General features: G+C 40.1%; 3 protein-coding genes across 3 annotated transcripts; 1 reads left to right on the top strand and 2 right to left on the bottom strand.

Moving 5' to 3' along the window:
- Positions 1-5,356: 5,356 nt before the first annotated feature.
- GLRG_07926 (uncharacterized protein) lies at positions 5,357-5,704 on the bottom strand (the record flags this gene model as incomplete). Its single annotated transcript, XM_008098611.1, has 3 exons — positions 5,357-5,500; positions 5,558-5,617; positions 5,678-5,704. 3 exons carry the CDS (start codon positions 5,702-5,704, stop codon positions 5,357-5,359), a joined length of 231 nt encoding a protein of 76 aa, XP_008096802.1.
- Positions 5,705-5,959: 255 nt separating this feature from the next.
- GLRG_07925 (uncharacterized protein) lies at positions 5,960-6,178 on the bottom strand (the record flags this gene model as incomplete). Its single annotated transcript, XM_008098610.1, has 1 exon — positions 5,960-6,178. The coding sequence occupies one exon, from the start codon at positions 6,176-6,178 to the stop codon at positions 5,960-5,962; it is 219 nt and encodes a 72-aa protein (XP_008096801.1).
- Positions 6,179-7,893: 1,715 nt separating this feature from the next.
- GLRG_07924 (cytochrome c oxidase assembly protein COX16) lies at positions 7,894-8,330 on the top strand (the record flags this gene model as incomplete). Its single annotated transcript, XM_008098609.1, has 2 exons — positions 7,894-8,160; positions 8,244-8,330. The coding sequence occupies 2 exons, from the start codon at positions 7,894-7,896 to the stop codon at positions 8,328-8,330; spliced, it is 354 nt and encodes a 117-aa protein (XP_008096800.1).
- Positions 8,331-9,050: the final 720 nt, after the last annotated feature.

The following is a 9,050-nucleotide window of genomic DNA, read 5'->3' as shown; positions in this document are numbered from 1 at the left end:
CTTATAGGCTATATTAAGAAGTAAGGTAACTAATAAGTACTTAAATATTATAAGTAATATAGCTATAGCTATAAAGGTAAAGGCGCTTTTACTATATACTCTACTAATAATTTACTACTAACCCTATAAGTAAGAAATAAATATATAATATTAATATAGTAATAACTACTTTATAGTAATATAATAATATAGTATAAGCATCTTAGCTACCTAGGTACTAAGGCTTTATAAAGGATTATAAATACTATATATAAAGTATATCTAACCTAAGTTAATACTATAATAATATAAGACTATAATTTATATAGTCTTAGTAAAATAAAGTAGTAAATTTACTACTAGCCTTATAAAGTAGTTATAAATATAGCACTAGGTAATTACCTAGCGCTAGACTTTTATAATCTTAAACAAGGCTATATAAGATACTACTTAGTAATAATAATCTTAGATTAAGTAATAGGCCTTATATAAGATTTCTACTTATATAGCTACTACTAAGATACTATTAAATTAATAATAAAAGGTTTTCTTATAATACTAAAAACTAAATATTTAATTATACTAAAAGTTATTAAGGCTAACTAAGAAATCCTATGCCTTAAGTAACTAATAGATACACTTTTTAATTATAAGATCTTTATTAAGCTATTAGTAATAAATACCTAGGCTTAAAATAGTAGCGCTAAGTAGATTACTATAATTATTAAACTTAAGGTGTAATATATATATATTAGTATAAAATTACCTAAAGTCCTATAGCCTAAGATTATAACTATAGCTACTTATCTTTATTATTAAATACTATTAGTAGCTTAAAGGTAGAAATCCTTATACTAATTATTTTACTTATATTTTATACTTAATAAGTATACTAAGTCCTTACTTATAGTAAAGCTAGATCTTTTATATTTATAAGCCTATAGCTACTAAGTATATATACTAATAGTAGATATATAACTATTATAAAACTATTAGTAAAAGCTTACTACTTATATATAGATTAGATTTCTTATTAGATATATATCTAGTAATTTATATTATATTTAGTATTTAGTATAAAATAAGGTTTTTACTATACGTAAGGTAATATTTAATAAAAAATAACTCTTTAATAGGTTAATAAATAGATTACTTAATAAGCTTTATAAAGCTAATCTTATAGTAATTTAATAATAAATTAACTAGCTAATTATAGCTAGTAATTAATCCCCTATACATAAAGAAGCTAATAAATAAATAAATAAAGTAATTAAGTATACTAATATTACTTTACTAAGCGCTTTATAATTAGGTAATATACTAGAATATTTATATAAGCAGGTAAAATTTATACTTCTCCTTACTTTATTACTATTACTACTAAGTGCCTTTTTTATAGCCTTTATAGATTTTAATATAAGGGGTAGTAAAATAGGAACTAATAGCTTTAAATTAATTAATCTAATAGCTAATAGCTAATTAATTACTAATAGTAAAATAATTAATAAGTAAATACCTAAATTAATAGCTAATAGCCTATTAATTAATTTATTAATAGCTAATAGCCTATAAGCTAGTAACTTACTAGGAACTAATAGTTCTAAAGTAATAAGGATAGTAATTCCCTATGCCTTATTTTATCCCTATATAATTAATTTATAAGACGTTACTAAGTATAAAAAAGTATTAAATTCCTAAGTAACTATAGCTAGCCTATTAAGTAATTTCTAGCTAGTAGTAACCTTATTTAAAGGCGTTATAAAAGGCTATTATCCTACTATATATATAAGTAGTTAGATTACACTAAGGACTTTATTTAGGGCTGCTTTCCTTATAAGGCTTACTTTATAGTAAAAGATTATAGACTATATATAAGGTAGCTTATAGATAATAATATAGTCTAGTATATTATAAAGTTAACTAATAAGTAAAGATTACTACTTTTAGCTAAAGCGCACCTAATGCTATTTAATTAACTATATAATACCTAATAAGTATAATAATTATAAAGATATTACTAATAAATTACTAGCTTATAATAAAGGTATTACTAGACCTTATAGGCTAATAGGTATATATTAAATACTACTATACTTTTTACTAATCTATAGATAGTTAAAAAGCTACTTATATAAAAAGTAATTTAAAGATATTAAAAAAGTATATCTATATAGGTATAAAATATCTAAATCTTAGGTAATAGTACTATAAGTAGTAGCTAAAAGGTATTAAATCTTTAGCTACTATTAGGTATATACCTATAAGCTTAATAAATATAGTTAATTAACTAAATTTTAAGTAAGACTTATTATTTATAATAACTAATAAGTAAAGAATTTATAAGATACCTATATAGCTATATTAGTAAGTATATTATTTAAAATATTAATAGTAATAGCTACTTACTTTAATTTAGAATTACTTTAATATAATATAGTAAATATATTTATTTACCTTACTATTAATAAGGTAGTATTTATAGAGATACCTTTAGGCTACTAAATTACTAGCTAGATCTTCTAGCTACTAAAAGCGCTATATAGGCTTTAGTGTTTACTACTACTATAGTAAAAGCACCTTAAAGAAGAGCTTACTACGTAAGGCTTTTACTAAGTGCTTAGTAAGAATTACTATTAGAAAAAGGATTATATTATATTCTTTTTTTATATTAATAACTATATATTAGCTTATTACTATATAAATAAAGCGTAAGTAAGTAATAAGATAGTAGCCTTTTAGTAATAATACTACCTTAAAGGTAAAGGCCTATTATAGTAGTTCCTTAGCCTTAAGGTAATTTATAACTAAAGTAACTATTATCTTTAGCTCTTATAAGTAGTATATTATAATAAAGTAACTAAACTATTACTAATAAATAAGAAATATAATAAATTATTACTTATAGTAAAGGCTAAGCTACTACCTAGTAAATATATAGCCTTATTATAAAAGGTTAACTAATATTAAAAAAAGTAAGGATAATTCTTTATATAGTAGTAATAACTTAGCTAGATATTACTTTTATAGCTAGCTAGCTTACCTACTTTAACTATAATCTAAATCTAGATTACTAAAAGGCTATAAATTATATACTTAGATATCTTTATTAAATATAGTATTTTTACCTTAAATATAAAGTAGTACTAAGTAGTAATAATAATATATTAAAGGTTACTTCTAACACCTTATTTACTAATAACTTACTAGACTATTATAGCTTATAAGTATATATACTAAAGCTATTTAGAGGGCTTATCTCTTAATAAGCTAACAAGTAAGATACTATAATAATATTAACTACTAAGGCTAAATTATTAGTACTATTATTTACTATAAAAAAGCACTTTTTACTAGTAAATTAATTACTACACTAGGTATTTAACTATTAACTTAACTAGGAAATAAATTATTACTTAATAAGTAAGTAGCTACTAAATAACTACTAACTATTTATATTAGCTATAATAATACCTAGACTATTAGGCTTATTACTAAGAAGCTTATTTAACTATAAATAAGGCTATAGTATATAGATATTTATACCTACTAGCTATACTAAGAAGTAGTAGTAAATTAGATTACTATTAAATATAAGAAGTCTACTAAGTTAATAGCTAATAAGTTAATAAAGGCACTTACTAAGAAGTAGTAGTAAATTAGATTACTATTAAATATAAGAAGTCTACTAAGTTAATTAAAGTAAATTAATAATAAGAATTAGCTAATAATAAAGTAAAGCTTTACTACTAGATAAAGAAAAAAAACGTATAAGATATTACCTTAAAGTAAATTAATAATAAGAATTAGCTAATAATAAAGTAAAGCTTTACTACTAGATAAAGAAAAAAAACGTATAAGATATTAAAAGATAATTAATAAATAAATAGGCTATATATAAAAGATATTTAGCATAGGCTCTATAGTAATTAATTATAGTACTAGCGCTAAGGGGGTATATTAAATATAGCAGAATTATATATAAATTAACTAGTAAATACACAGTTACCTTACAGCAAATTGTCAGGGAATAGGCAGTAAATTAGCCCCACTTCTAGGGGTAAATCCACTAATTATATAGCTAGGATTAGCCTGGGATTTCCTAACCAAGGAATAGGGGGGATTTCCCTATTCCTTTAGGATTTTACAATACATACAACAGATCACATCAATCAATCAACTATTACAATCCCTACAATTTGACAAAATCCATCCGGGAAATGACTAGTGCATTTACGGCCAATTGCCCCACCTTGCGCCCGGGCACGCGGCCACTTCGCCCACTTTGACAGATACCTCCCTCTGACGCTGGAATACCCCCCTCTCCATCTGAAGTCCGGAAGACCCAGAGAGGGTTCGAACATCTAGAGTGTGATGACCTGGGGCTCAGGAGCCTCAGGTCGACCGTGGCGTGATCGTCTCAACTCGCTAGCCGGCGGCAATCTCTAATATTTGCCTTGATAAAGGCGATCGATAGCCTGTCCGGGACCCGTTTTGACGGAGGCATTTCTGAAAGCTAGGTACGTATCGGCGCATCGTGTGAAAGGTCCGAGAGGGGGCACTGTTCGTTGATTTGCTGCCGTTTCTGAAACAAACCCTCTTATAAAGCCCATCTGTCATCGTTTGAACTCTGTGCCCAGAATCAGACAATGTGCCGCGGAGGTCCACCCCAGAGTTCTTACTGTCTACTTTGACTCGAGCTTCCGAACTCTGCTTCGCGCCGCATAGAGAGGCATTTTCTGTCCAGTGGACGGGGCGGGTGGGCTAACGGGCCGGTTGCTCGAGGTGGCATGTTGGCCTGATACAAGCCACTTGGATTGAGCTGGTCATGTTTGATACCGCCCTGCTTCGTAACACGTCGTCACCTTACCGGCGTTCCAATCCGCTGGGCTTGGAAACACGGGCATTGGCAGTCCATGCAGTCTAGAGACGAAAACTTACGATGCATGAGGCGCGTCAGCATTTCTGCTTTCGAGCCGAGCATGGAAGGAGGGCGGGAATGAATGTAGCAGCACTATTTCACCACCACCTTTTGGACCGGCACATAGTGATGACTTGTGTATTAGTTGGTTTGGTCTGACGTTATCTAGTTGCTTTGAATGATAGGCATATGACGGACGGTCGGCCTGACTCCGATGTGTCTCCTAAACGAAAGAACAATGCTTGGACCAGAGTCCGACTTTTCGTTTTTCTTTTTTGAACGCCTTGTGTATCACAAACACCTCCCGCCGCCACAGCCGCCGCCCCTCTCCAACCGGTGGATGTACTCCGTAGTCGGGTCTGCGCCGATTGCTCGTTTCCTTGCTCGTTTCCCTCAATTGCTCTAACATGTGTTTATCCTCTGGGCACTGTGGCCTTGTGTATCATGGGTTTCGTGTTCCTAGTTCTTCACTCTCGAATCCCGGATCGGCCGGCTATTCCGCTCGGCCCGGCGATCGCCAAGGGTGGACCGGGGCGTAGTCGATCCCCATCGCTCGGCTTCCGAGAGGAGACCCTCCTTGATGGACGCGCCTCTTTTTGATGCCTGGTACGACAGAATGTCAGATGACGATGGATGCATTCACGGTTGAAGAGCGCCTACCGCGCAGAGATGGCATCTGTCGCCGAAGCGGGAGACGGTGTTGTGGCAGTGGATCGAGCCCTGTTGTGATAATCACGTGAGCTACAGGCCAGACAAAGGTGCATGATAAGAGAGGCATACGTAGTAGTTTGAGCAGTAATAACCCATTATGACAGGTGAGGTGTAGGTGAATTGGATTCAGACCAAGAAAGATTTCAGCTAGGGGTATAGACGATGAAGGCAAGACAAGCAGGCGGAGTTGGTCTTGAACTTGGGAGGGATGGACCAGCCTGGGAAAGGGGGGGGGGGGGGGGAGGGCAATGGATGGAAATGAGTAGATGTTTTTTGATGTTCGCAGAATGTCAAAGAATGCCAAGTCGCTACGAAGACTTGGAATGAAAGACGGCAGGACTGGGGATAAACTTATACCATAGGCCTTCGTCTCAACGCCACGACCGCCCAGACGCCGAGACTGGAGAAGGATCCATTAATAAACACGCTCTTGGATAGTCCGGCAAGTTTCTTTGCGGCAGCAGCAGTAGCAGGCGACTGCCACTTGGCTCGCTTTGCGTAGTCCGCCTCAACGAAACGAAACAAGCCTCGGAGGCCGTGACACCTGTCCAGGTCTACCCCTTTCAGCATCTCCCTTGTCGGCTTGTTGCCCGACAAGAAACCAGGCCCAAGCCTAAAAGGCCCATCCGATGAGATGGTCTTCAGTGTGTCCCGCAAGGCAGAGACGGGGAATAGAACCCGGTCGGCACTTGTTAGTGTGGGAAGCTCTGCAAGCTTGCCATTGGAGTCCCATGTGTCGCACAAGGTAGATGGATGCTACACAGTGCTTGGGATTGGGCCCAAGTTTCTTAAGTGTGTGTGTGTGTGTGTATGGGTGGTCAGTGCTTATCCAGCACGGTTTCCAGCTTCCCGGGAGAAGGAAACCCATCAAGCCCCTTGCCCTTCCTCCTACTCCCCCTGCTGGCCCCTTTACCGCTATTGTGTGCCCCTGGCGCTTACCAGGCGCAGATGGGCTTCAGTCTGAGCGAGATGGCGCATGATTGCGTTGGTGGTAGTCGGCGGAGCTTGCTCGCTGTAACGGGTAGCAACTCAGTCTCGCGCGGCATCACAATGGCGGCTGGAGGGGATGAAAAAACATTTAGCACGGGCGAGATTGGGCCGCAGACACACGAGACGTGCCATCGCTTGGGAGGCTTTGCGGGGAACATGGCTGAGGGAAGCTAAGTGGGAATTGGGGGCGAAGGGCATTTGTTCAGCGTGTCAGATGAGAACGAAAAAGCAGCACAAAGTACAGACGGAGGAGTGGCTGTGGAGTGTGTACGTGTGCGTCTCTCTCTCTCTCTTTCTCTCTCGCTTTGGGGGGCGTCCTCACGTACGCAAAGTAAAGGCCGTATGCCATTTGCGGTAGCTGTCTCTTGGCGAACCCGCGGAGGAGAGAAGCCAGCTTGAAGGCGATGGAGAACCAGGAACCCTCTCCTCTGAGACGATTAATGCGGGATGGGGCCACGGTCGAGACCATTCGCCAAGGTCCCACGGAGGCTGTCGAGGTGTCGAATCAAAGTCGCTAATCGGCAAGTCGTGATTCGATGGTCTCATGAGTTTGGGCTGGACAGAGCGATGGAGTCACGAGAAAACATACTCTCGCGGGCCGGGAGGGAGTCCCGGATAGGAGGGTGGCTAGGTAGACTAGGTCCGTTGTAAGCGAAACGCGCCTTACCTCACTTTCCAGTACGTGTGGACCGACGCGGACCGCCACTACGCCCCAGGGCGGCGGCCGAGGCCACGCAGTTCAGGTGAGGGGACACAAGGCGTTGCATAAGAAAAGTGCATTGATGAATGTTAATAAGACACAGTGAGTAAGTAGATAGGCATCATGAGGGAGGGGAGGCTTCTGAGGTGCTTACATAATGCGAATTGGTACAGGTGGTGACGACAGACTCTATTATACGCACTGTGTGGAGACGCATGTGCACGGAAGCTACCTGGTCAATGTACGTACCGCCTCCAAGCTGAGGTGAGGTGGTGGTCTTTATTGGGCCCAAGCTCAAAGTTTCCTAAACTACGACGAGACCCGGAGAAACTGTCAGCGCGCTCTTAGGGTTTTCTGCATCATCCATCCATCTCCCAAGATCAGAGATCAGACCACTCATTTGGTGCTTCACAGCTGCCACAGACTAACGAGGTCAGGCCATTAACGAACCCCATAAGATCCACCGACGAGAAAGGCACCGCGTCTGACTGTCGACAAGTCCGAGTGCCAGACACCAGATCACGGCGCGACAGCCGACCAGCCTCCGGCATCGTTTGACCTTGTTGCCATCAACTGCTGACAGAAGCCGCCTGCCATGGCCGTCTTCAGCAACAAGAAGTTTCCGTCCAAGGCGGACACCAATACCTTCGCCGCCAAGTACCGGGCTCAAATGGCCAAGCGGCCGTTCCTGATGTTCGGCCTGCCCTTTGTCGCCGTCATGATAGCAGGCTCCTTCGTCTTGACCCCGGCCACGGCCATCCGCTACGAGAAGCATGACAGACGGGTGCGGCAGGTAACCAAGGACGAAGAGCTGAACCTTCGTCGGTCGGCGCGCAAGGTCGACATGAAGGAGGAATACTACGTGAGTGATATGAAGCCGCGCCTCACAGCAGCTTTGCAAGACGAGGGACGGTGGAAGAAGCGATACTGACAGACCAATATCAGCGACTTGCGGCCAAGGACATCGACAACTGGGAGCAGAAGCGCGTCCAGCGACTCAAGGGCGAGCACGACGGCATTATCGGCGAGTAGAGGCCACTGCATTCGCGCCTTGCATCTCGATGGAGCAATTCATGACGACCTTGAGTATTCCGTCTTGGAGCTGTTTGGTGCACGGCGGGCGAGCATCGAGATGGCATAAAGGAACACGTATGTGGTTGTTATCCTTCCACCGCGGTCGCGCTTGTCATGGCTGCCACGCATCCCAAGACTCTCGGCATACGCGGACGCGACCGCGACCAAGGCAAGCGACTCGTTGGGGCAGGACGGCTGACGCAAGAATGTGCACATCTCAATCTGGGGAGCGCCCGGACATGGATCAATGCGCACAACTAGAAGCCACGTCGTGGACCCAATCCCTTCAAGCCACCAAGGGTTCAAGACTGCCCGTTGCCTTTCGACGTCATTTTCGAGCCCGTCGTCAATCATTATCTGGCAGGTCTCACAAGACGGCTGTGGCTGCCATGGGGAAGGCGTGGACGGGCGACCCATTTCCCGGAAGAAGCGAGGTGGCATAGCGGCCGTTGTTTTAGGGACGCACAACATGAGAGCGGGCTTTCTTGGGCGCTTATGGCACGGGATGACGCATTGAAGCGGTCGATCTGGGGTTGGCCTTGACGCGACCCCCCCCCCCCCCCCCCAAGAGGCTAAAACGGATTGTCTTGAAGGGAGCCTGCAGAACACATTCGTCGGGGCTCGAGTATTTGGACGATGTTGATGGTCGAGAGGGACCTGATGCTCTTAGAAGTTCAC

The sequence above is a fragment of the Colletotrichum graminicola genome, assembly GCF_000149035.1.
Source record: "Colletotrichum graminicola M1.001 genomic scaffold supercont1.34, whole genome shotgun sequence".
Lineage (NCBI taxonomy): Eukaryota > Fungi > Ascomycota > Sordariomycetes > Glomerellales > Glomerellaceae > Colletotrichum > Colletotrichum graminicola.
This window is presented reverse-complemented; position numbering and strand designations above follow the sequence as displayed.